This window comes from Manis pentadactyla, chromosome 1 (genome assembly GCF_030020395.1).
Source record: "Manis pentadactyla isolate mManPen7 chromosome 1, mManPen7.hap1, whole genome shotgun sequence".
In the NCBI taxonomy this organism is placed as follows: domain Eukaryota; kingdom Metazoa; phylum Chordata; class Mammalia; order Pholidota; family Manidae; genus Manis; species Manis pentadactyla.
In genome coordinates, this window is record NC_080019.1 from 194,273,421 (window position 1) to 194,300,098 (window position 26,678).

At 54.7% G+C, this 26,678-nt stretch overlaps 1 protein-coding gene and 1 long non-coding RNA gene across 9 annotated transcripts in view; both read left to right on the top strand.

Annotated features, from left to right (window-relative positions):
* The window catches only part of SLC37A1 (solute carrier family 37 member 1), a 68,478-nt gene extending 42,244 nt beyond the window's left edge, over nucleotides 1-26,234 (top strand). For 6 of the 8 annotated variants that reach the window (XM_057504926.1, XM_057504936.1, XM_057504929.1 and 3 more), the window contains 12 exons: nucleotides 846-883; nucleotides 2,436-2,516; nucleotides 6,737-6,865; nucleotides 9,321-9,411; nucleotides 10,030-10,092; nucleotides 10,624-10,709; nucleotides 11,716-11,764; nucleotides 12,899-12,972; nucleotides 16,148-16,226; nucleotides 20,854-20,951; nucleotides 24,735-24,799; nucleotides 25,299-26,234. In XM_057504926.1, the coding sequence (XP_057360909.1) occupies nucleotides 846-883; nucleotides 2,436-2,516; nucleotides 6,737-6,865; nucleotides 9,321-9,411; nucleotides 10,030-10,092; nucleotides 10,624-10,709; nucleotides 11,716-11,764; nucleotides 12,899-12,972; nucleotides 16,148-16,226; nucleotides 20,854-20,951; nucleotides 24,735-24,799; nucleotides 25,299-25,314 (869 nt within the window). In that variant the 3' untranslated portion in view covers nucleotides 25,315-26,234. The remainder of the gene's footprint in view (nucleotides 1-845; nucleotides 884-2,435; nucleotides 2,517-6,736; nucleotides 6,866-9,320; nucleotides 9,412-10,029; nucleotides 10,093-10,623; nucleotides 10,710-11,715; nucleotides 11,765-12,898; nucleotides 12,973-16,147; nucleotides 16,227-20,853; nucleotides 20,952-24,734; nucleotides 24,800-25,298) is intronic. The other 2 variants (XM_036876851.2, XR_008998591.1) reach the window with 2 other exon arrangements.
* LOC130684343 (uncharacterized) lies at nucleotides 16,240-17,696 on the top strand. Its single transcript, XR_008998598.1, has 2 exons — nucleotides 16,240-16,515; nucleotides 17,121-17,696. It is a non-coding gene; the product is annotated as an uncharacterized LOC130684343 (long non-coding RNA).
* Nucleotides 26,235-26,678: the final 444 nt, after the last annotated feature.

The following is a 26,678-nucleotide window of genomic DNA, read 5'->3' on the forward strand; positions in this document are numbered from 1 at the left end:
TCCTCTATAGCAGAGCAAAAAGTAAGACCGCCAGACCCTTTCTGCCAAGGGGACTGATGTCCTATCCTTTCTGCGGGTCTGAGAAGGTCCACAGGCATGAATGGTGAAAGCTGGCTGTGAGTGACAATGCATGGATGCTGTATGCAGAGCAGGACATGGCTGATGGGAGCAACAGACGCCATGAGCACCTCGGACATAACCATCTGACCCTCCTCGACCCTAACAGCTGACTCGGGAGGGGCAGTGGAGGTTTCAGACATACCTCTTATCACCAGCAACAAGGGCCAGGCTCCCTCCTGTTCCTCCTTCCTGTGCGGGCCCGAGCCAGAGGGCAGGGTGCCACGTTCACAGCCCCTCGGGGTCTGCCTAGCAGTCACCCTCAGACCTGTGCCAGCCAAGGGTGATATGTACGTGCTCATGCCCTGCAAGTTGAGAGCCAGGAAAAGTCACATACTGTGGGACTGTCCAAGCCTCAGGAGCACAGGCCTCCTGACTGACCCTGGGGGCCTCACAGTGACTGGAGAAAACCACAGAGGCAGCCACTGTCATCACCCCAAGTGGCCACCTCCCCTCTCAGGTGGGCCCTCAGGACACTGCTTGGGGCGCTCCTCTCCCAACCTCAGGGCCTGGGATTAAGCAGTTGCAGTGACTGACCAAGCAGGGGACACATATGGGTCCCTTGCAGGCTGGCCAAGCTACCAGGCTCGTCCCCCAGACATGCTGCCTGGGGCGCTCTTTTATAAAATGGTTGCTAATTGAATAAGAGCATCATGTGGGGTGTTATCTTCGGTGTGGGTGGGAACACCCAGCCAGGCTCACAGATTGCCGTGCGTTTGCTCTTTCAGATCCGAAGGACATCGCCTGCTCTTCCACCCTGGTGGCGGTAAGGACTCACTCTCTGCCCCCTGCGTCCCCTAGGTGTGCAGTCTGCCAGGTGTCTGGTGACTGTCACTGCCCCGGTCCTGTCGGTGGCTTATAAAGTGTGGACACAGGTCCTACCCTCAAACCATCGGCAGTTCTAGAAAAGGGCTAATGATATTGCCCATGGCGAAACCGAAATGAGGAGCTTGGTGCATGTGGGTCAGGGATGTCCCAGCAGAGGGTGGCTAGAGGCTGGGGACTGGCCAATCCGCACGAGCAGCGGGGCCATCCTGGCCCCCCACTGGGAGGGCATCACTGTTTGACTGCAGAGACACAGCTGGCTGTAAGCTGGCTGACATCACTTAAACGGATGCAGTGGGCATCAGGACTGCCCGCCCTAGGAGCACAGGTCCCCCGTGTGCTGGCCTCTGCCACCGCTGGCGTGTGATACTGCCATCTGGGTTTAGAAAATCGGTAGCTTGCCCCTCCTGCATAGCATGGCCTCTGCCTGCCTTCCCCAAGTCACACAGTGACCCCCTGCCCACGGGTGGCCTCTGGAAGGGGCCCCTGCAGCCCTGCCCACCCCCACGCATCTGCCACCAGCCTTCTCCCTTCCTGTCCGGCTGCTGGAAGGTGGACTCACCTCCTGGGGTGAAGCCTCTGGTGCCCCGTGCACTGCCTAACCGATCAGACCCCACCAGTCGCCCCTCCCCAACTTCCCTTGCATGCTCCCCTCCTTTCTCGGCCTCCCTGTGTGGCTGGAACAGCCACTGAGGTCCCCCGGACAGCACGTGCCCCTTGCAGTCAGTGTTCAGCCTCACAGCTGCGGGTGTGAACACCACGGCTGCTCCCTGCGGAAGGTTCCTTGGGCTCCAGATGCCAGTCACATGCAGCCAGGACCTCTGCAGCCTGCTGTCCCGACCCCGTCCTGTGCCAGGCCCCCACATGTGGGAGCCCCCAGCCTGGCCCTTGGCCTCTCTCCACCTGAAGGGAGCCTGCACAGGCCGTGGCCCAGCACCTCCACAGGCACTGATGTTGCGTCTCCATCCTGACCCTCTCCCTCAGTTCCGCGGTCATGGCCCTTAGAGACGTGTGGCTGCCCTCTCACAACACAGCCAGAGGGAGCTCTTCACTTCACCCCATAAACTTGCAAGGCCACTGACGTTCCCTGTTTCAGCCGGGGAGCCACTGTCAACCCGTGGACGGGCCACGTCCAGAGGTGTTATCCCAGCTCCTTCCTCCTCAGCCCCGTAGCCCATCCACTGCCAGGGCCGTCAGAGGGGAGGGGTGTGGGTATCTAGTTGGTGTGTGTGTCTAGTTGTATATGTGTGTATGTGGTGTTTGTGGGGGGTGGGTATTTTGTGTGTGATGTGTCTGTGGTTGTGTGGGGTATGTGTGTATTGTGTGCGGTTGTGCATGTGTGTATGTGGGGGGGTATATAGTGTGTATAGTGCATGCTGTGTGGTGTGTGTGTGGAACGGTGACTAACTTCATGGTCTGCGAAGGCAGCAGTGACTGGACGTGACGTCGGCTGCTAGTTCAGTAATTGCCCTAAGCAGAGTCTCTTCCTCCAGCAGGCGAGAGGCTCTGAGAATGGCACGCACAGGTTCAGGTTACAGAAGCAAGTCCCGGCCGACGGGAAGACCAAGCCCCTGGTGAGTTGAGCTTCTGCTGCTTGGCAGGAAGTCGGAGCAGAAAGGTCAGGTCCTAATGAATCTGGCGCTGGGCTTCTCCAGTGAAACTTGAGTTTGCCCCTGGTAGATTTTTGGATCGTAGACTAAGCTTACTCTAAGCTGGTAATCAAATTTGAACATGCTTCATTCATCCAGCAACCACGCCACCCTCGATGTCACAGCACCGCACCAGGTGAGGCTATGCTGTGAACGTCAGTCACAGTGGCCCTGCTCCTGTGGGGCTCACTTTTTGGGGACTGGGTACAGACAGAAAAGCAGTTTTCTGCAGAAGCTGCCAGGAATGTTGCCCCCCAAGAGAGGGAGGGGCAGGCACTTGTTCAGGCCTGGTCTTGGGCATCTTCCCTGAGCAGGTGGCCTGGGCGAGAGCTGTGGAGGGGGGGCTTCAGGTAGAGGAGCAGTGGGGGCTGGAACATAAGATGGGACCAAGGGACAACCTAGAAAGTCATCTTCCAGCTGTCCGCCTGTCCTCACCCCGCTTTACAGAAGGGGAAGTGTGGCACAGAGATGCTCAGTTACCTGCCTAGGCCTTCAGAAATGGGGACTGCGATGCAGTCTGGCCATCTTCCACTAGCTTTTGGGCCTCACCCACCCTCTCCCTTTCAGGATGCTTCCAGGAGGTTCCTCACATGGCTTCTGCTTAGCTGACCACACTGAGCCCAGGAGCATTTTAGATTTGGTTTTGATCATTGAAATCATAAACAGGCTTCTAACTTTTTTTTCTTTATTGCCTAAGGAAATTTATTCATGATGGTTGAGATAATGGAAAAGGGAAAGATGATGTGTTATATATCTTGGTCTTTGGATTTTAGGGCAATTCAACTGAAGTGCTTTAAATTTTCTGCTCTGCTCACTGCTGAGTTAACACTAAAAAATAATTGGTGTCTTATTTTGGGATTCTTTGACAAAAATACCATAGACTGGCTTAAACAACAGACATTTATTTCTCACATTCCAAACATTTATTTTTGGAGACTGGGAAGTCCAAGCCCACAGTCCCAGCAATGAGGGCCCGCTTCCTGGCTTGCAGACAGCGGCCCTCTCGTTGGAGCATCAGTGGCAGAGATCAGGGAGACAGGAACGCGCCGTGGGGTCTGTTCCCAGAAGAGCATCAATCCTAGTAGGAGCCCTTTACCCCATGACCTGATCACCTCCCAAAGGCCTCCTCTCTGAACACGATCACATTAGAGATCGGCACTCAGCATACAAATTTTGGAGGAACACGAATATTCGGTCCATACCATCAGGTCTTAATTGATGTCCAAATAGCTTAGTTCCTCTCTGAAGGCACCTTTTCCTTTGAAGCTAGGCCCCAGGCCCTATGTTCTGTGGAATTACCAATGAAGTTAGCCCTGCCTTTGAATATAACTTCTCTGCTCCTGCTACAGAAATCTGTTTAAGCACATGTCACCAAAAAGGCAGTTACGTGTTTATAGGCCCCGGCGGGTCTTGATTCAGGCCCAAGGCTGCGCCCCAGCTGACCTGGATGCCAGTATGGCCAGGCGGGTGTTGGCCCTGGCCCCTCGTGTCCCCTTTACCTGATCCCTACACAGGGCCTGTGAGCACTGACCCGGGCTGCGTCCCTTGCCATCGTGTGGCAAGAGGGGCTCATGCACTGGACGTGGCTCTTGGATCAGCAGGCAGGATGTCCCACAGGATTGACAGCCTGTCCTGGGGTCCTCTTTCCCAGAGTGGCCCGGCTCAGGTCACTGAGCTCAGCATTGGGCGTCACCCAGTCCCCAGTCACCGCTGCTTTTCAGAAAGTCCTGCTGATCTCTCTTGTGCATCTGGCCGGACCCTCAAGGACTTAACCAGGAGAGTACAGGAACAGGTGAGGAAACCCGTGCGAACAAAGAAAAAGAGGCTGTGTGTCATGTAGCCATGTGGTGGCCCCTTTCCCAGGGCTCGTGGTCCACGTGATGCTTGTCTTGGGGATGGGTGAGATGTGTCGCCTTTGTAGTCACTCGTCCTCATCATCCTTGGCTTCTCTGAGGACCTTTCTGACAGGCTGAGGCTCAGTGCACTTCGTGAGCACTGCGGGGCTGTGCTAATGCTGCAGGTTACCCCCTGCATCCCAGTGGGAGTGGGACTCCACTGCAGCCTAATGGGGAGGGCCTTCCTCCCAGGGCAGCTGTAGGCAGCACCAGAGGCACGGGCATTATTACGATCCCACCCCCACCCCTGCATGTGTTTTAATGGCACAGAGCCCTTCGGCCCTTTGGCAGTGCAAACCTGGGCATGGGTGCCCTGGCTGACAAAGTCCTGCCCCTGCTAAAGGCCCCACAGATCCTGCCAGGTCCTGTGGAGCTCAGGGCACAGATTTCCCGCGTCCTGGGCTGCCCAGTGATTCTTTGGCTCAAGAATGAGGCGGTAACCTTGTGCCCATGAATTGTTTTGGAGAAGCCACTCGAGCCTCAAATTTTCCCTATTTCCTCCAAACACTGCAAACAACTGGGATTTGGTGGCCAAGAGCCCCCACCCCCACCCCCAGACATAAAAGCGTGGGTGTGCAGCAGCCCCTGAGCTAAGGTGTGGAAGGGCCAGCGGCAGCTTCCACCAGCCAGCGGGCAGCCCCTGCAGCGCCTCCCAGAGCGTGGGAGGGCCATGATGGTGACCCAGGGGTGTGACTGGGGGTGCTGTACTGGACCTGCAGTTCCTACCGTCAGAGTCTCCTGCCAAAGAGGAATCTTTTCGCTTTAATTTTCTCTCTCTATCTAGCTGCATTTCATCTGCTTGTCCGCCTACTTAATGTTTAAAACCACGTCCTGCCATTTCAGCCTTGGCTGCAGGTTGGACTGCCTGGGGCCTGCCCCCAGAGGCTGCCCTCAGTGCTTGGGTACAGCCTGGGCACCCAGCTCTCTCTCAGCCCCAGGGACGTCAGTGTGCAGCAGAGGTGAAAACTATTGGTTGAGTCTCCTAAACTGGATGGCCAGCATAGCTCATGAGCAAAAAGTTCACTTCCAAAAGCAAAGCATACTTCTCTGTTTTCATGTGCCTTTCTGGAATTGTCATTAGGGAGGGATTATGCTTTCCCACTGAGGGCTTGTTATCTTCATTCTGAAACATCCGAGTATATGGTTAAATGAGAATATGTCCATCAGAAGGCCATTGGAATAGTGGGCGCCCAAGGGGTATGGCACAGGGTGCTGAGCACGCTCTGTGCTGTAGGTACCGTAACCTGACCCCCAGCTTCTCAGGTCCCACTTTTCACTGGAAGAGAGGTCTAAGTATGGAGAGAGGGATGCAGCCATGCCTTATCATTTTCTTTTTTTTTAATTTAACTGCATTTCAAATGCAACTTGCATGGGTTACAGTGAGATAAATACAATAAAACCTGTTTGATTTGTGTAAAGTCTGAACCACATAGAAACATTTCAAGTCCTCAAACGTCATAGTTCACTGACGAAGAACATTGTGAGATCTTCCTTGCGCTGACTTGACACCCCACTGGGTTGGGGACCGCTGTTCTTTGCTTTAATGAAGGCAAACTTTGTCCTTTAAGAATGTCTAGAATTGGCATTTACAAAGTATTAGAATTGGTTTATGAATCTTAAAATAATGTTTCTGATAACATATGTCCACTGTGAACTCCTTTAAAAAAATAGGATTGTATAAAGAATTTATTGACATTTCCTTAAAAATTATACATAGTTCCTGTGCTTGGTGATAACCACTGTTGGTTTAGAATTTAGCTTCTGTTTTGCTATAAATAGATCTTCTAGTTACCTGGTTCTCTAGGTAAATATTTAAACATTCTTTGAGATCATAATGAAAATGCAGTTTTGAATGCCGCCTACTATTTAATATGTCATAAGCATTTTCCCATGTCATTAAAAATCTCACAAACTTTTTTTTTACAACTGCAAGATGTATCATTTATATGGATATACTTTACGAATTTTTCTCAATGGTGGTATGACATTCATTTTATCATATAAGCGTTTTTCTACTTTTCCAGTTATTTTTTTGGTTTCCTAGAATTGCTGAGTCAGGACTGTGCATGTTTTCAGTTAGTTCCTGTTAGTGAATGCTTATGATTGTTAAACGATGGCTGTGGTGGCAATGTTACCCATGATGCCCCCCAGGCGGTTTGCGGAGCAAATGAGTCCTGAGGAAGCCTGGCCTCACCAGGACCCCCTGGCGACACCTCTCATCTGCTTTCTTCCCGGTGGCGTCCGCCCCAGGACCCTGAGATGCAGTGCTTACTCCTGTCGGATGGAACGCGCTCTGCGCATCAGAACCACATCATCGTCCTCCCGGCCGACGGTGGGGGCATGGCCGCCATCAGCTTCACAGGCGCCCTGAGGATCCCCGTGAGTACCTGTGCCTGGGAGGAGCTTCTAAAGGGGCATTTGTGCCTCCTGTGAGGAGACACTGGTGTGCTGACCATCCAGCTCAGAGAAGGAGCCATGGCAACACAGTCCTCGGGGTGGGAGCCCGCAGCCCAAGCAGGAAGGCATGAGCAGGTGGTGCAGGACTGAAGGAGGCTGTGTGTTTTGTCTGCCTCTCATACTGTACTTAAAAATTTTTTTAAATTAGTTGTCTATATGTAGAAATTCACAAACCTCACAAATAGAGCTTCCTGTCTTCACTTGAAAAACCAGAAACTCCAGCTCCACTGGGCCTGCACCCCATGACCCAGTCCCTCTCCGGGCCTCCCAGGCCTGCCCACTGGCCCCTGAAGCCCCTGAGTCGGAGTCCTTGAAGACACCATCCCTGAGTTCTGCTCTGTGGCCTGGTGAGCCCGTGTTGTTCTCCTTACCCCTTAAAGTGCTTTCAGAAGGACAGACCCGGCCTGATGGAGTGTGTGTGCTAATGGGGAAGGAGCACGAAGGGGAGTGTGCAGAGACACAGGCAGAGAACCAGAAGCCCCCCTTGAGGCAGGAAGCTGGTGTCCACACACTGGACTTGTGCTTTGTTTCAAAATCGGGTGTGCTGGTCCTTGGCGAGGCGGCTGGCCCTGACTCCAGACTAGTAAGCACGCACAGTACCTGCTGGCAGGGGCCCTCAGATGAGATCAGGGTGCCAAGGAGATCCAGGGAGAAAGTTATTCCAAATGGGGTGGGGGACATGTGCGCCAGGGGGATTCCTGGCTGCTTTCGATTTTCCTTTTGTTAAGTTCATGGGCTCCCTCAGTAGAGAATCTGCGGGGCTTTCAAAGAACATGTGGGAGCTGTGTTCTGACTTGGTGAGCCACAGAGGGCAGCAAAGCAGAGCTGAGAGCAGAAGCAGGTGGAGAGGGGAGGGAGCAGAAGCTGCCCACGCGGGGCAGCTCACGCAGGCTGGCGCCATGGGCAGGCCTTGTGGACCACACTTAGGAACCTAGGTGCCTGCCCATGGGGGCTGATAGTCAGAGGAGCCAGTGAGGGTCCCATGGCAGACAACACAGGCTTCAGGAGCGCCCGCCTCGGGGACAAAGCCAGGGGGAGCTCAGACCCAGGGCCCCTTTGCTATTGGGCGGGGCTGGAAATGGAGGCCGGGAACCTGGACCTTGGAACCCCGTCACAGAAAGGAAGGAACTTAGGAGAGCTCCTGCTTTGGAACAGGAAGTCCTGCTGGTGCCCAGGTGCAGGTGGGGCTGCAGAAAACCCTGGAGCCACTGGAGAACATGAAGCCCAGGCCCGGACTCCCAGAGCCGTCGCAAAAGATCTCTGTAGGCTGTCCTGTAGGAGATGCTGATTTTAAATTAGAAGTTATTTTCAGATTTTTGTTGGTAACTGGTAACCTTTCTGTTGTACCTTACTGTGTAACTACTCAAACCCTTTTGCTGAAAGTTGGGTGCACACTAGTTCTACAAATGAAAGTGGAGTCGTGGGGAGAACAGGCTTCTGAGCCCTGGCCAGTCTTGACTGCAGCCCTGCCCCAGATGTCATGGGGACGTGTGTTGACCACTCTGAGCCACCGTGTCCTCACCAGTAATACCGGTCCAGCGCCTGTGTGATACTTACAGACCAGCGGATACAGCCAGGTCATTACTGAATCGCAGAGCACCGTGCAGGCACAGGGCGGGCATGCCAGGGATCCCTCAAGCACATCCTCATCCTAGGATCGAGTGTCGAGACAGGCGCTTGTTTAGTTTCAAAACCCCACTGTAAGCTGAGCAGCGTGTTCCCCGCTGGGCTGGGCACACAGCGTGGTGCCTTAGCCTTCTCCCGTTTCTCACTCACATTTTCCAGGTGATGGCTTGCAGCACCACCACCCTGTCTGCGAGCAGTCATGAAATGAAACACAAGCTTCCCCCAGGCGCCATCAGCCTCCAGGCCTCGATATGCTCACGAGAACCTGTGTTTCTCCCCTGACATTCCCCCAGCACCGCAGGTTGCTAGTCAGGCTGCAGCAGCCTGTGCCCTGCACAGTGGTCAGACGGCTGGTTCTGGGCACCCCAGGTCAGCTTCAGTGTCAGGGAGAGAGGGCCCTGTGCTCGTGGGCGAGCCGGCCCTTCCCTCCACCACGCTCTGAGAACTAGAATAGCTCAGTTTTCAGAACATTGCAGTGTGAGAACCTCATCAGTGCATACTTTTATTGACTGATCTAATAGGGCACTACGTTTCAATCCTGAAAGGTAGCCGTGTGCTGGCAGCATGCCCCTGGTCAGGCTTGCTCTCTCTGGGCAGCCCCTCAGCCTCTCCCCGCACATCTGCACGTGCTAAGACCAGCTCCCCATGCAGGTGTCAACATGGAACAACACAGTTTGTGATTTTGCGGCGTATTTAAGTGAGCCTGCTGAGTCCACATTTGGGGTGCATACAGGCTCGCTCTCTCTTTCAGGGGGTGATAGAGTTCTCTCTGTGTCTGCTGTTCGCAAAGCTGGTCAGCTATACTTTCCTCTTTTGGCTTCCACTGTACATCACCAGTGTAGGTGAGTCTATGTTGCTAGAAGCACACGTTAAATTCTAGGCAGTGCCTATGATCTGAACCCCCTTGTATCCGCTGGTTACTGTAGTCTTGGAAAGGAAAGGTGTGTGTGACATAATGATGGTAAAATGTATAGACAAAAAGAGAATTGGATATGGAAGTGTCATTGCCATATTAATGGCCTTGTTGGGGCCTAAAGGGTTGGCTTGATTCCCCACCTGTGGTGGCCAGTCCCCAGGGCTCTCCCTACTGGGGGCCTGGCAGGATCACACCCCATGCAGATCTAAAAGCGGAGGGTCAGGGGTGTCGCAGGGCCTCCTGCGGTGACAGCATCTCCCCTGCCCTTCTGGGTGGCATTTGACTGCATGGCTGAGGGACACTGGCCAAAGGTGGGGTGGTGGGGTGGTCACAGTCCAGAGCTGGGACCCTCACTGTGTGGCTACAATGGTTTACTCTGCATCCTTCCTGGGGGCATGCCCACATGGACTACTTTTATTTTCTTTTAATCTCAGTCAACTAGTAATTGCTGCTCGGTTTTGGTCATGCTATGGAACAAAGAATGTCATGCGTGGGTCCGACAGTGCTGTGGTCCCTCACCATGGCTCTGTGCTCCCCTCACTAGATCACCTTGATGCCAGGAAAGCTGGGGAGCTCTCCACCCTGTTTGACGTGGGCGGCATCTTCGGTGAGTTTGTCACCACTTGTTCCATAACAGAATCGTTGGCAACCTGACAGCATCATCCCCTGTGGCCCCTGACCCCTTTGGGCTGACTTACCGCCAACAGGAAAACATGTCCCCAAGGTGTCCCACCACGCAGGCAGCCCTGCCCCTGCGGCCTCCCTCGGGAAGGCCCCTCTCCTGTGCCCCAGGCCCTGACTGCGAGCCTGAATGAGCTGCAGTCACGGCAGGCGGCCCTGTGGGCGTGGGAACTGAACAGGTGCTTCAGGTGCAGGGCTGCAGGCCAGTGGGAAGCCAGCCCCCAGGCGACCCCTGTGTTCCTCTGGGAGATGCCTTGGGCCACTAGCACCCGGTGATGGCCGCTACAGGCCCATTGGGAGGTCAGGCATGCTGAGGCAGCCTCCCGGCACGTGGCGGGGTACACCGGGCCGTGAGAAGGGAGATGGCTTTCATCTTGCTGCTGTAACATAGATTAAACTGCTTCTTGATGGGACTGTCTCGGGATGAGCCCGCAGGACCTGCCCCTGTGCCTTGCAGGTGGGATCCTGGCAGGTGTGATCTCAGACCGACTGGAGAAAAGGGCCTCCACCTGCGGCCTGATGCTGCTGCTCGCAGCCCCAACGGTGAGCCTCCCCTGCCCCCGATGCTTGTCTGGAAACCACCACCCTCTGTCCTCCACACCAGCAAACACTGTCCAGCCCAGCTCAGCCCTCCTCATGGCCCCGGGTTCCTGGATCCTGGCCATCAACTCTAAGCCCTCAGGCCTGTGGAGCCCACACCCCCGGCTCACCCACATGACCCACAGCTGGCGCAGCTGCCTCTCAGTTACCCTTGGCCCTGCAGGCACCGCTCCTAAGGGCCACCCTCCCCTCACAGGCTCCTACTCAGCCTCCCTCACCTCCCCAGGCAGCTGTGACCACCCACCCCAACACTGGGCTCGGCCGCTTTGTAAGCATTCAGCAGCCATGACCGTGGGCAGGCGGCTTCCCCTCTCTCTGCCTATTTCCTCACCTAAAAATGAGGGGGACAGGACCACCACCTCACTGTGAGAATGTGAAGGCTGAATGGAACATCATCAAACCATTACTGTTCTTACAACCCTGCTGCTGTGAATAACATCATTATTCACCAATTTGCATGACAGCTGCTGCCCACCTGTACCTCCACTGACTGTCCCCAGACAAGGCCTAGCTCTCAGTCATCTTGGGCCCGTGGACACTGCCCACCACAGACCCTCAGGGAACCTTTACTAAGGAAATGACAGTGGGGCCCGGTGCCTCAGCAGGCTCGGCTGCTCAGGGCGGACAGCTGCGGAGACGCAGGGTGGCTCAGGGCTCAGGGAGAGCCGCCCAGGCCATCAGCCCAGGGAGCAGAGTGGGGGGTGCCCTGCAGGGCTCCCGCTCCCGAGCAAGCCACCAGAACGGCGAGTCCGGGACAAGGCGGGCACTGCCTGGACGCCTGTGCGCAGACCACCTGCCGGGACCGCCTGGCCTTAGTTCCTCTCAGGGGTTCCACTCTCCAGGCTGCCTGGGACTCTCCTGCCTGCCTTTCCAGAAATCCAGATTCCTGGGCAGTCCCTCAGCTACTATCATGCACCATTGTTTTCTCCTGTTTCTCCACCCCTCACAGCTCTACATATTCTCCACCATCAGCAAGATGGGTCTAGAAGCCACTGTCGGTGAGTCCATGGCTTTTTCTGTCCTTCCACACACTTTTTGTCCACACAGCTTGATGAAATGAAGTAAAACAACAAAAAGCCCCCGGCCGGTGAGGCTGGAGCCTAATGGGCCACAATGGCCCCCTGCCGCTCTTTGGGTGGGGCCGCTGTTAGAGGCACCCAGGGCAGAAGGGCTGACACCCGCAGGCTGGAGAGTGAGCTTGGGGGAGTGCAGGCCACCTGGCCTGGGGTGCTAAGCTGTGGTGCCCAGCAGCAAGGAGCCATTCAGAGGAGCAGCCTGTTCCCTGCACGTTGGCAGCGGGGCTGCAGCAGCCCGGGACCTGCACCCTGGCTGGAGCCACCAGACCTCCAGCTGCTCCTCCCAGCTGGCTGGCAGCTGCTGCCCTGGGTGCCGCTGCATGACCTTGCAGGACTGGCTTTAACTTCCTGTGGGCAGTGCTGCCAAATCATGGCTGCAACGCCTAGTGCAAAGTTTTTCTGTCCTGACGAGCCAGCACTGGGGATGGGAAGGGATGTAGGCTGTGTGTGATGCCATTAAAACTTACCCAGAACATATCCATGATGTGAGGGAGTCATGTGGTTTCCTGGGAACCCCCTTGGTCCAGAGGCTTCTGCACCAAGGAGTGTGAACTAGGGCAGTCTGGAAAGTATGCGTCTCAGAACCGGGCTCAGTTATCCTGCCGTGGGGAGCCTGGTGGTGCTGGGTATCTGGGCCTCCCCGGGGGACTGCCATCAGCTGCTGGGAGGCAGTCCATTCTGTTGTGGACACGGCTGTGGCCAGTGTCAGCATCCAGCTGATATGGGCAACAGGGGCCCTCACTCCCCTGGGTCACGGCTGTGCACCCTCACCTCATGTCAGCAGCAGCCCCCTGTAGAGAGCCCAGGCAGCAGTACTGGGGCCTCGAGCACAGCCTGAACCTTTGGGAGAGTGTGACTGGGCTGAGGAGACTATCTCAGGGCAAGTTTAGAAGAGGGTGCTCATGACGCTGATGCCAGTCGTCACCACTGCGTCCCACTCAGGCCAGGCCCTGCATGACACTGGGTGCCCACCCAGGGGTGGCTGGGACCAGGGCAGCTCTCCGGAGGGGAGAGCTACCTATTTCCTCACCTAAAAATGGTTTCTGGTTTCCACAGCCATGCTGCTGCTCTGCGGAGCCCTGGTCAGTGGGCCTTATGCCCTCATCACGACCGCCGTCTCTGCCGACCTGGTGAGTGGCCACATCTCAGCCGGAGCCCAGGCCAAGGGCCCACCGTGCTCACCTCTTCCACTCATGACAGATGATGTCCATTAGTAAAACCGTGCATTTATGTAAGCACCTCTTGCAGGTGGCTGATGTCTATGCTGTTAAGAGTCTTCTGCAAACAAGGGGAGGTGACAGCCCCGTTCTGTCAATGAGGGGCTGAGATGAGATGAAGAGGTTGGTCTGAGGCCCAAGGCCTGCTCAGCAGGCCAGCCTGCCCCTCTGGGCTGCCCTCGCTCAGCCCTGGAGGCTGGGGCCCTGTGCCCCAGAGCCAGTCCTCGGGGCCCAGGGCTATGGCAAAATGAGGTCAGCTCCTCCCCATCGTCCTGCCTGGTCTGTGCTGGCCCTCTGCTGGTCTTGGGAACCACAGAGACTGACCAGATGGCTGCCCCCCACCCCCACTCCTGGAAGGACATACTGCAGAGAGGAAGCTGGCATGGTGAAGAAACAATGCACAAGGTGATAAATGCCAAGGCCATGGTGGCCTTGGACCCACAGGAGCAGCTGCCCAATTCTTCCTGGAGGAAGGGAGCTGCTGCCAAGATGGTGTGGGGTCCCCATCAGAGGCCCAGGGAGGCGGGCCGTTCCCATCCATCTGACATGAAAGCTGTTTCATGCAGGAGTCATGTGCTGTCATCTGCAGGCAGCACCTCACTAAAATACAAATCGCTTCGTGGAAGTCTTTTCTATAAATAATGGGAGAGAAAAGACAAACCCCACCCTCCCCAAAGAAGAACTTATGGAGATGCTCTGCCCTGCTGGCCCAGCGATCCTCTGTCTTCTACGTTTCTCCCAAATACCTCCAGAATGAGACCCAGAACTCACCAGCCACCAGCTCGTTCTCTCGTTCAGAAATCGCGGCAAGCCTGGGCCTCTGCAGGCCTTGGCCCCTGCCCCTACCCACGTTCTCTTAGGGCCACAGGCAGACGTCAGCCCGACACTCAGCCCCGTCGGAGCAGCCAGCTCTCTTGTGCGTGGTCCTCAGCATCTCGGGCCCTTCCCACCCACCAGGGACCCAGAGGCAGGCAGTGAGAAGCAGAGCAGAGACGCCCTGGGAGCTGGGATTCTCTCATCTTCTGTAGGCCGCTGACCTACAGCAACAGGCCCACCTTTTGTTGACAGTGCTCCTGAAACTGCCTTTATGAAGCATGTCCATGTTCCTGTCTGTATGGGGCATAGAAAAGTCTGGAAAGGCCACACCAGACCAGTAACAGTTGTCTGCCCCCATTGGATTAGAAGGTAGAGGAGAACTTTCGCTTCTCTTTTTAGACTCCAGAAAACATGGGTTATGGGTGATCATCACCTTGCGTTTTTGCTTCATCTTATAGTCTTAGGACATAAACATTCATAAGCATTTGTTTTTACAGCCTCTGGTTTATTTTAAGTCTCAGCCTTTGGGGCACTTCCTGATTCAGCTTCTTCCTTTGCCTTCCTTCTACTCCGCCTGTGCTCTGCAAATGGGACAGCAAAGCCTGGGTGACAGCATGTTTGTTTACAGCATGGCTTACTGAGTATTTCCAACCCACTGTTGAGACCTGCTGCTCAGAAAAAAGATTCCTTTCGAAATATGACTGCTCGTTGCCAGTGCACCTGGTCACCCATGAGCCCTGATGGGGATGGACACCAAGATTCATGTTTTCACGCCTGCCAACTCAGCCTCCATTCTGCAGCCCATGATCAAGGGGTCATTTCGACTTTCAAGTCTTATTATTTAGGAAATACATGTCGTAAGGCTCTAGCTGCAGAGAGAGTGATTCCTCCAGTGGATCTGGGCAAAGTAAACAGAAAACCTTCTGGAAAGGAGTCACCATTCCCGATGCCATCGAGAACATTCGTGATTCATGGGAAGAGGTCAGAATATCAGCATGAACAGGGTTTGGAGGAAGTCGATTGCAGCCCCTGTGCCTGACTCCGAGGGGCTCAGGCCTCCGGGGAGGAAGCAGCTGCAGGTGTGGCGGGAACGGCAAGAGAACCAGGACCAGAAGCAGAGCCTGAGGCCCGGGCCGCCCTGCCGCCTCTCGGGTCAGACCTGCCCGGGTGAGGAGCTGCCCCTGCAGAGGAGCCGGGAACGGGCTTTCCCGAGATGGAATCTGCCCCCCGGGAGGGTGCCGTGAGGACTGTGGGACGGGACATCCGCTGAGCCGAGGAAGCGGCGGCAGGGTCTGAGGACTGACTCCAGTTCTGAAAGCAGGTCCGCTGTGGGTCACACGCTCTCAAACAGCATCACCCGCTCCAGAGAGCGCCCATGAAAGAGTCCGTCAATGTGGCAAACTTCACTGTTGTCTTATTTTAAGAAACGGCCACAGCCACCCAGCCGCCACCACCCTGCTCGGTCAGCAGCCACCCACATGGAGGCAAGAGCCTCCCCAGCAAAACGAGTGTGACTCACTGAAAGTTCAGGTGGCAGTTACTGCTTTTTAGCAATAAGGTATTTTAAAATGAAGATGTGCCCACTGTTGTCTTAGACCATTGCTGTTACACATGTAATAGACTACAGGGTAGTGTGGACATAATGTCTGTGCACACTGGGAAGCCAGATGGTTCACTGACTCTTCATTGCGTGCTGGCTTTGTGGCGGCAGACTGGCACACACGCCAGTGACCCAGTATGCCTGGGCATGTGACTTTGAAAGCCAGGGCTCCTGTTGGTTTGTTCTTTAGTACTTGTGCCCCCATGTTGGGTTTTTGGGTCCTGACCTCTGCCCCATCCTCCCTGGCAGTGTCATTAACCAGGTTGACTTATAGATACTATAGAGCTATCTGACCCATGTCACAAGCCTTTTGCAGAAACGTGGAAGGGGTTGTTAGTGCTGGCATGGCTAGGGACAAGGGCCGAGTGTCATTTGTCCTCTTATGTGGGCTGGTGGGCCTCAGCAAAGAGGTGACTGTGCTGGGGAAATGTTTCCTGAAGAGAAGGCTGAGTTTCTTGACCTGGAATATGCTTAGACAAGTATTTTTTATGGATTTTGACAGTTAAAAACCCTTGAAACTTCGTATGCCTTCCCGAAGTAAGTCTGGGATGGAGGAGTTTAAATTTTCTAATGAAAACAGTCAGCGTTGTGAACTGCGTAGCATATTTGGGTCAATGCTGGGGAGCTCCAGTGCCACTGAGGTGTTTCACATCAGCTTTCCCTCTCTTCCAGGGGACTCACAAAAGTCTGAAAGGAAACTCCCACGCCCTCGCCACTGTGACCGCCATCATTGACGGCACTGGGTCTGTAGGTATGTGGATAACTTTAGCTCTGAGAGGTTAATTGTGATCATAGGGGAAACCACACTGTCACCTTCTAATAGATGCCAAGGATTCCAATTGCTTTGGTAATAATCAGGATGGATGGCCTTCCTGAAATGATGAGCAAATCAAAACCATGTGCACACCCAGGGAGGGGGGAGCCTGTCTGCCTGTGCTGCCCTCTCCCTGCCCCTGAACAGACGCTGTGCAGGGACACAGACCTGCTTTGGTCTCTGCTGTACTTGTGCTGAGGACGGTGCTGAACCCAACAGGCAATCAGTAAGTGAGCGCAAAATGAATTGCTCGGCTGCCCTGAGAGGCCTAGAACATAGACAGGGCCAGGCGGTCTCCCATCCAGGCTGTGCAGTTTATAGGTGAGGGGCCAGGCCCGAGAGGCTCTGGGCTTCCCGCAGCTCACACAGTTCCCTGGACAGGGCCACCTGCCTCTGGGCCCCGGGAAGCCCCAGGCCCTGCTCCTGTCACCATTCCCAGCGGCCCCAGCAGTGTGCTCCAATGCAGGCAGACCCCCCCTGTTCTAAGATGGACTGGGCAAGGGCGCCATTGTTCAGGCCAGGCTTGAGTCTCCGCTGCTCCCCAAAGTCAGACATGGCCTATTTTTGGATTCTGGGTGACTTTGAACTTACTGGATGGGGGTAGTGGCCACCCCTCTGATGTTTACAGTGAGACCATCCCCTCTGGGGGCATCATAGGGCCTGGGGCCGTGTCCAGGAAAAGGGAGCTGGGGTTCTGTGCCCAGGACAGAGTGTGGGGGGCAGCACAGCTCCCCTGCATGGAGCACATGGGGACTTCCCACACCCTCAGAAGGCAGGAGTGTTCCAGGCTGAGCTTGGTTCTCATGCAGTGTGTGACCTTCCACCCCACAGGGGCCTTTGTCTTGAGTCCACCCAGTTCCCACTGTGAAGCCCTTTTCTGGAAGCTAATTGGAGCTTTGCTGGCTGCCCTGATTGCTGTTTTAAAGCAGAGAGGGCAGTTGAAAAGGAGGGAAATTATGAATTGGGTTAAAAAAAAACATTTTTTGATGTACTTCTCCAAGCAAGAGGGAAGCAGAAGAACATGGCCAAGAGGCTCCATCTGCAAACGGGGGTGAGCTCCGAGCCCCTTTCACCCCACACAGGACAGCAGAGGGCGGCTGGGCCACCTGTGATCCTTCACTGATCGGTACTGAATACTGGCCAGCGGGGTCCTCACAGCCCCTCAGTGTCCGCGGCGCCTCCGCTCGGGTCTGCCAGGGCCTTGGCCTCCCTGGGCTCTGCCAGCACCAGGCACACAGACCCAGGAGGTGGTCACCATGGAAACATCATTACTTCTCTCGCTGAGTGCCGCCCAACCGGTCAGAAACAAAGGGAGGCTCGGTGGAAATGCACACTGTTCAGCAAAAAAATCCTGTTCACAGGAGAATCTACCTGGACATCTTTATTAAATGTTGTAAATACTGGTTTTGAGGGAGGAGAGCTTGACTGATTGTATATAAGCTGGTGCCATCCAGTCTGGGCCGCCGCAGTTTATCCAGTGCAGTCGCTGTGCCTAGAGTCACAGCCCAGCGGGATGCAGGGCCTGTCCTTTCTGTGAGGTTTATGCAGAGCGATTAAATAGAACCCTGCCTTTTTTCAAGTTAATTTCTGCCATATCAAGCAGTATAAAGTGTAATACAGTCACTGTATAGAAGCCAGGGATCTTCAATTTTATTATAATGGGGTGACAGCCCCACCTGTGCCCCTCAGCCCCTGCCAGAAGCAGTCGCCTTCCTCTGCTCCTTGGGGCCTCACCGCCATGCAGCCCACCTGTTTCTTGATTCTTCATGCTCGGCGCTGCCGCTGTCATCCCAGGGAGGAAGGTGGGCACTGCCCTTCTGCACCCCTGCTGTCCCTGCCCTCCTCAGTACCCTGCAGTCAGCACCGAGGCCTGGCCTGCAGCACTCCTCCCCCTGCCGCGTTTGCTCCCTTCTCTCCGTCAGCCCCATGTGCTGCCACACGGGCCCAGAACCTCCTCACCCGTCCCGCAGGTCCCGGTCACCTCTCGTCCGTGAGGCCCCTGCATTCCAGCTCCTGTTCCGTGGGCACTGTCTCGGGGTGGGTCCCTGAGTGGAGCTCGCTGCAGGTCACACTGGGGAGCTGGACTTGTGCTGTCTCACTTGATGAGTAGTTTGTGGGCACCCACATCCAGGCCGAGAGTCCTTTTTCTCCAGATCCCAGCACCTGGAGCCTCCGCTGTCACCCACAGTCGCTGTTGCCCATAGCCCAGGCCTTCCCCTCCGGCCTCCGATCTTGCCCTGGAATCCTTGGGCTCCTGGCCTTGTCTCTTTGTCCCCGTGCTCTGGGTGCCTGGTGGCCCACCCAGTTTGATACACAGGCCCTTCATCTCTGGGAAGCTGTACTATATTTTCTCTGTAACAAATTCCCCCTACCTTTTTCTGTTTTTAATTCCTGGAAAACTTATTAGATGGACATTGAACTTTCTAGATTAATCCTTCTGTTTCCCTTTTCCCTTCTCACCTGTGTCATTGTTCCTTCTACTTTCTCAGAGATGTACTTTATCTCCCAGCCTTCATGTGGAGCTTTCTATGGCTGTCATACTCTAATGTTCATTGGCGCTGTTCTGCCTTTGGGTGCCCTGTGATTTCCTGGGCACAGCATGTGTTCAGCCGAATCCTATGAAACTGCTGATACTGACTTGGTTTGCAGATACTGAGTAGGAGTATCATAGACTCAACTTAATCCTCTGCTGTTCTCCCAGGTAGTACAGCATCCTAGGGGCCGCTTCTCCCCAGCTGTTGGTTTCCTCTAGGTTCCCCTCCTCCCGCCCGTCTGCCCACCTTGGGGCTTTCCTCGGACGCGGGTGGATCTCGGCTGCCCCTTCACATAGTCATATTCGAGAATGAGCCACTAAGGAGCCCGTCCTGCGTGGAGGGTGTGTCAGCTGCTGGTCTTCACAGGATGGGGTCCGGCTGAAATCTGGAGGAGGGGCCACCCGCAGTGTCCACGGGGGCTGTGGGCCAGCTGCCAGCATTCCTGTCGTCGTGTGGGAGGGTGGATGGCTGCTTGGCAGGAGCTGGTGGCCTTCCCAGCATTCTCCAGTGCTCAGTCGGTGCCTCGTCCCTGCCCCACGTTTGACTTTGAGTCCCTGAGCCCAGAGTCTCTGGGCCAGATTCCAAGGCTTTCCTGGCGGGATGGAGGTCGTAGGAGTATCAACATTGAGGAGGAGAAACCTGGGATCTTGGGAGGTGGAGGACATATCCAATAGTCCTTTATGAAAGATTGTCAACTAACTTCCTTGTTTCCTCTGCTGCCTGCCTTCCCTGGCTTCACCCTCACCTGCCTCAGGTGCTTGGATGTGCCGGGCTCTGAGCAAGGAGCCCCTGGGCCAGCTCTCTCTAGAACAAGGAAACTGGAGTGTGTCAGCTGTTAGACCCTTTAAATTCCATCCTCCAAAAACAGATGCCTTCTCTTTGTGGGCTTATAATCTCTTCAGTTCAGTCGTGGTCCACTTTGTGGTGTTTGGGAGGCATAGACATAAGCACACATCAGCAGGCTACTGTGTCTACCTGGAAGTTCTTCCGAGGCGAAGAAAGTGCAGGCACTTCTCAGATTATAGAAGTAGTAGGTGCTCTTTGTGCACACCAGAAGCCATGTTCGTGAATGTGAGGTAGGAAAGACCCTAGGAATCCTGTCTGTCAGAGATTAAATCCCAGTTAATAACTAGCATAAATTCTTCATTCTTCTTGGCATGCCAGGACAGTGAACCTCCCTGTTACACATGCACCGTAATTTATTCCAATCTCTTTTAGGAAAATAAATAACCAAATTGCACAACAAACATTCTTAGATATTTGTGGGCCTTTTGAGGAATATTTCCTTTCCATTGTTTTTATCATTTTTTAAAAATTATTTTGACATAATTTCAGACTTACAGAGAAGTTACAAAAATAGTACAAATAATTCACATTTACTACATTTGCTTTATCATTCCCCTCTCACTCCCCCACATGCACACACATGCACTCACATGTACACATACAAACACATACATGCAGACTTAGGAATATACATGTGCATACTTTTTCCCAACTCACTTAAAAGTAAATTGGGACATGCTGCCCTTCTACCGATAACTCTGAATTCAGTATGTGTTCCCTAAACACAAAGAATTCCCTGATGTCACCACAGCACAATTATCAGAATCAGGAAATAAACACTGACACAGTTTCATGTTTCACCAAGCCTTATTCTTGTTTCACCAAATGATATTCTTATAACATAAGAGTATCTAAGATTGTGCATTAAATTGATTTCTTAATAAATTTTTAAATAGGATTATTGGATCAAAAGAACGAACATTTTGATGTCAATGCATGTTTTTTTATTTGCTTCCATAAAAAGGTGCCACTCACACCCCCGCCATGCTGAGTAATACGAATCCTCTCGCCCCTTATCAATCTGATGGGTGAGAATGAGGTTTTACTGTCTTAACGTGGCCTCTTTAATCATGAGTGAGGTGTTGAGTGGCGTTCTGTGTATTTATCGGGCTTGGGTATTTTAGACAGTCACATGCCAGAGCCATCCTCACACAGCGCCATGTGTGTCCCCTGCTTCATTTCAGGAGCAGCCCTGGGCCCTTTGCTGGCTGGGCTCATCTCCCCATCTGGATGGAACAATGTGTTCTACATGTTGATGTTTGCAGATGCCTGTGCCTTATTGGTAAGTCCTCCTGTTGGTCCAGACCTTTCGTGAGCATCTCTGTGGCTGTTGGTCAAACACTGCGCCCTCCAGCCCTCCTCTGCTCTCTTCTGTGGGCTCCTGCAGTTCTTAGGGAGGTTGGACCTGTGATGTGCCAGCTTCCCCAAGTGTTCGTGGTCCAAGGCCCTTTCTCTTTCTGGTTTAAACAAACGTCAGAAGCAGAAGCAGGCCCAGAGTCTGGTGCCCTGCAGTTTCAGGCAGGATGGTAGGGAGGCACGGAGCAGGGCTGCCAGCTTTGGGTCCTGGCCCTGTGAACTGTCAGGTGTGTGTGCACCAGGGCAGTTCCTGAGCCTCTGTCTTGCAGCTTCCGTATTTTTAAGTGGCCATAATAATGGTGCCCAACAAAGGATTGTGGTGGAAATTGGGAGGTGTTGCAACAAGACCGTGGCCCTCATTGGCCTGGAACCCCTCCTGCTTCCAACAGTCACCCAGGAGGCACCTGACACCCTGTGCCCAAAGGGATAGAAGGGAGAAGGGAGGCAGTGGCTGCCCATACAGGAGCTCAGCAGTGGAGGGGACAGAGGGCAGCCTGCCCAGGAGGGGACGGAGGGCAGCCAGCACAGCGCTGGGCAGCAGAGGGGGTGGAGGCGGGAGCTCTGAGCATTCTGCTTTCTGCCCCTGTTCTCTGGCTCGGCTCCCAGTCCCTCTTGCACTGAGAGTTGAGGTCTTCAGGCTGGAGAAGACCAGCCACAGTCAGGGCCGTACAGCAGATACCTGCGCACACGGCCTCCGTGCAGCCACCCTCACCGCCTCTGAGCACAGCGCACCTATACCTGAAGCCCCGAGGCTCCTCTCACTTCCCCCCAAAAAACCTGAGGTTGTTCCTAAGACATGAGTTAAGGAATCTGGAAATATTAACTCCATCAATTAAGTGGAAGTTATATTTAATTCCAGAGAGCCCTAAACACAGCTGCACCACATTTCGTACAGGATCAAATACCTACCCTCAACCCGTGAGCCTGTTAGGTTTTAAAAGGCTATTCCTGGGATGTTTTGGTTTTTTAAGTGCCTGAGGGTTTTAGTTAAATATCAGATCATTTCCACTCGGCAGCAGTGAAACTTCCCTCACTGTGGCTTAAGTTCTGAAACTCTTCTACTTCAGAAATGCCGGAAATATACATTGAACTTCCTTTCCAATGCATAGCTAAGCCCCTAAGGCAGGCCGGGCATCCCCAGGCCCCCGAGATGTAGAACCAACATGAGTACGTCCTCAAGCTGACGCTGCAGCAGCCAGTTGTCTGTCTCGGGAACCGAGGGGCTGGGTGGTTATGCCCAATCAGAAAGGGGGGCCACAGTGGATGGCCCCCACAAGATGGGGAGCTGGAAGTGGAGCCCCATTAGGCTGGGACCCGCAGAGGCTGTGCTTGTACAAAAGGGCCGCCACGAAATACACTACACGGCATTTGCCCAAGAAGGCAGGGCCTCCGGGTCCACTTCACAGGCTGCCTGATGGGCAGGGGGGAATCCTCCCTGGGAATTCTGAGCCCTGGACCTGCCTGCAATAAGCTTAAATTTAACTTATATTATTTAAGTATACATAATATGTTTTTAAAAACTGGGTAAATTTGGTCCTGGAATGGTGATATGCCTGGTCTTAGGCAGAAGCAAATCTAAACCATTTGTAAGGGACAGACCTACACGGGCTTCGCACAGCTGACACCTACTTCAGGTGAGCCCACCACCCAGACTTGGAGAACAGTGCCCCACAGTGGAGGGACAGGTGTGGCAGGAGCGCTCCCCCACAGCTACGGCTGAAAGGGTCACCAGATGCCACAAACAGAAACATAACTTACATCAGCAGCCATGTCAGAGAGGGGGCTGAAATCGTGAGAAAGGAGCAGGATGGGGCTGAGGGGATGCAGATGTAAGGAACCACCCACGTGCAGCACAGAAAGATGGCTGCTAGGGAAGAGAGGTTAAACACGGAAGGAGGGCCCAAAGGGGTGGTCCGGCGTCCATGAGGAACTCCAGAGGGGCCTGCGGGGACAGGCACAGGAGCAGTGGATGGAGAGAAAACAGCTGCGGACTTAAACAGAGACAACGAGTGGTGGCTGCAGCCCGGGGGGAAAACTGCAACGTGGTCCGAACAATTGTAAATGGACTAAACTCACCAGTTAACAGCAGACTGTAGGCTGGCCTTAAAAATCCAGACTGAAAACACACCTGATATGTAGAATTCAGGACCAAAAGAAAAGGAAGTAAAAATACGTAACAGGCAAATAATTCCCAAAAGAAAGCTGGGTGGGCTGGGCCAGAAGAGGGATGCCGAGAGCCAAAGGCATCAGGCTCAGGGGGAGAGTGGGCAGCTGGCAGCAGAGCAGCCCTGCCAGCAGGGGCCAGAGCACCCGGCAGACACGCCTCCTCCTCACTGGCCAGCGGACCCGCAGACCCGGGGTGCTCGTGGGGCTGGCTGCGGTGCGTGACCCCATCAGGGCGGCCCGCCGTCACGCGGCTCTCCACACCTGGGGAGGCCTCCGCACTCGCCCGGGCACCCAGCACTGCAGTCGTGCCAGAGCGTGCCCTTTGTCCTTCAGAAGTGTTGCCACTGGTGACAGTTTATTCTATGCCTGCATGTGACACTTGTTCGTTTCTTCCTCGTTTCCATTCTCTTAACGACCCACCTGTTACAATCATAGGCTCTTCTTATTAACACTCTGCACGCACTGGGGGTGGTGGACCTTGTGGATAAGCTCCCAGCCCAAAGCTGATGGGGCCGATGCTGGTTATTGTGGGTACAGGTTCAAATCCCGGTGATCCGCTCACCCAGCAAACATTACTGTTGCCGCCAGTGCGGTGTTTGGCACCCAACAGCTTCCCACCCAGGCTTCACCACCACGACTGTGTGAACACTCCCAGGGGGCCAAGCCATGCAGCTGGGTCACACTTTCTCTGTAGGAGGACTTGCCCCAGGACCCTACTTCACTGCACACTGTCCAGGGGTGGGGGGGATCCTCTGTGGGGCTGCTGTCACGTTGGCAGAAAGACCAGGGTCACAGCCACACACAGAGCCAGCAGCCTGGCGTGCACTATGTCACCAGTGTGGGCGGTGAACTGGCTCAGCCCTGAGGGCAGTAGAGGGATGGGGAGGGAAGGAGATGGGGACCCTGGGCATGGGGCAGGAATGGCCGTGGGTCACTGACAGCAGCTGTGGAGGCGGCGGGGGCAGGGGGTGGGCAGGAAGCACTGGGTCCTGGGGTGAGACTCTCCGAGAAGCCTCCTAATAAAGCATAGCTCTTCCAGCCTGCCTCGCCCGCCTCCAAGTGCCCAAGGCCCAAGGATACTCCCCTGGCTGTTAGAGCCCCTCCCTAGTGTCACCGGGATTGTAGGCCACCCGGTCTCTTGTGTCTCTCTATCCAATGTGGACACTTTTATGATTGGACTCACTTTATTTTAGACTCCCTTTAACCCAGAAGTCACTCAGGCTGAACTCTGTCCAGCAGCTTTTTTTCTAGGAGCAGGTGCCCAGAGGTGGCTTGTTGGACTAGGTAAGCACTGACCGGCCCTGGGACCAGGCCGCAGGCCCCTGCCGTGCGGCTTCAGGCCCCTAAGCCTTTTTGTCCTGATGAGAAAGTCCTTCCACTCCGATGCCCTGGTATGGGACTTGCTGAGGCACAGGCACAGATGAGCCCAGCGCCGCCCAGGGTGGGCAGCCGCGCATGTGTAGGGCTCCGGCCCACGGGGAGGCCCGGTCTGCTCAGCCTCTGTCGGCAATAAAAGGTGGTCTCGACTTTGTTTTGGGTGCAGTTCCTGATCCGCCTCATACACAGGGAGCTGAGCTGCCCGGGGTCGGCGACGGGGGACCAAATGCCGTAAGTGCCCCCACAGTCTGCGTGCAGCTGTGGACCGTTCTGGCTTATCTGCCTCCCGCACCTGGCACTTCCTAAAAGAAAGCAAATTCACCAGCTGTCCCTTTCATTGCGCATCTCGTTCAGCCTCATTTTTCCTTTCCTAATAAACACCTTGGTGTGAATGTGATCCTGGAAATCTCTCCTCAGAATCTGAGTGAGGAGATGTGAGGGGAAATTGCCGGCTTTGTTCCCTCTGAGCGGCAGCTTTCTGACACAGAGAGCAGCTGCAGGAGCTCAGCCTGGGCCTCTGCTCCCCCTCCTGTCTTCCTCTTTGCTCCCCTGCATCCCCAGAAGGCTGTGGGGTGGGGTGGGGCTGCCCACCTCCCAGCGGGCCTCTGGAACACCCCGGCAGAGGCGGTGAGAAGCTGGCTGCCGTGGAGCTTATGCACGGGGCATGAACCCAGCATCTGTCCTTGGCCATCGCTAGCTGTATAACAGCTGCTCTTTTATCCTCTTCCAGGTTTAAGGAGCACTGACCCCTCAAGTCCCATGGAGGGAGGCTGGGCCTGTCCTTCACAAACTGTCTTTCAAGGAAAAATTCAAGTAAAGGATCCTGTGTTGAAAAGAATAATTTACCCTGCCTTTTGCACACACACCTGGAAAAGACACAAAGCCACCTCCAGAATTCTGGTACAATTTTAGATGAGCCATGGAGCTTGGGATACAGTGAGAAAGTTGGCGAGACGCACTGTCTGCCGCTGCTGCTGAGCCGAGACCAGACGGCCCCAGCCAGCAGGAGCCTGGCAGACCCCCCGGCAGCTGCTCTGGGGGCCAAGCGTGGTGCTCGGAGGAGCCTCGGTCTCCCTCAGGAATTTCAGCAGAGAATGTTCTAGCAGGCTGAGCTCGCCAGCAGGACCCCTGGGGACACCTGGGTGTGCTGCATGGAAGACAGGATGCCACAGCCTCTGAAAGGGCAGAAGAAACCAGGCAAGCGGATCAGGACCAAGATAAGTCCTAGAGCCGCCACCTCACCTGAGGACGCTGCCAGCTCCTCCTCCCTCTGAACGGACCTGGAAGCTGATTGTCAGGAAGTGACCAGCCGTGATGCCGCCTAGACCTGCTTGGGTCAGAGGCCCTGAGCACCAGCCCCACAGTGGCCTGGAGGGGGCCACCATCCCAACCCCCACGGGCCCCTGTGGGGCCCAGGAAGTGGGACTGGGAGTGAACTGGCCTCCAGTCAAGCGGTCTCCTTCTCTCCATGACACGCCAGATGCCTGGAACTGTCTTCAGCTACAGAGTGGACTTATTTATTTAAAATGTGTACTGTTACAGAAGTTTAAGAAACAAATGGCATTTTGTTATTTATTAAGACAAATTCCAATGGTTCTCTGGCCACTTGTTTTCTGGGTGTTGCCTAGCAAAGTACATATCTGCCCTTTGAAATAAAATGTTTTTAAAAAAACTCAAGCAGAATGTTGATTATTTCTGCTCACCTTTCTGTTATGTTAAAAAAGAGAAAACTTCCAAATAGAGCTGCGTGTTCTGGGTATCCTCAGGGCTGGACGTGGGGTGAGGGTGGTGGGCAGGGAAGGGGGGTTGCAGCTGGAAGCTGAGACTGTTGCCAACAGAGACGGGGCTGCCCTGCTCAGGGACAATCCCTGGTTAGCACAGAAGCCGGCCCAGCAAACACAGCATCTGGATATTTTCTAAACTCAGCGGAGAGGGCAGCTGGCATGCAAGGTCAGGAGGCCACCAAGCAGCATCCTTCCCATGGGGCCCCTGTGCCACGCTCGCCAGAGAAGGGCCAGACCGGGGGCTTCGGAATGGCAGCTGTCCTCACAAGATAGGCCTGCTTGATTTCACAGCCAGAGTTACACTTGTCTCGCCCGCGTGTCTCCTG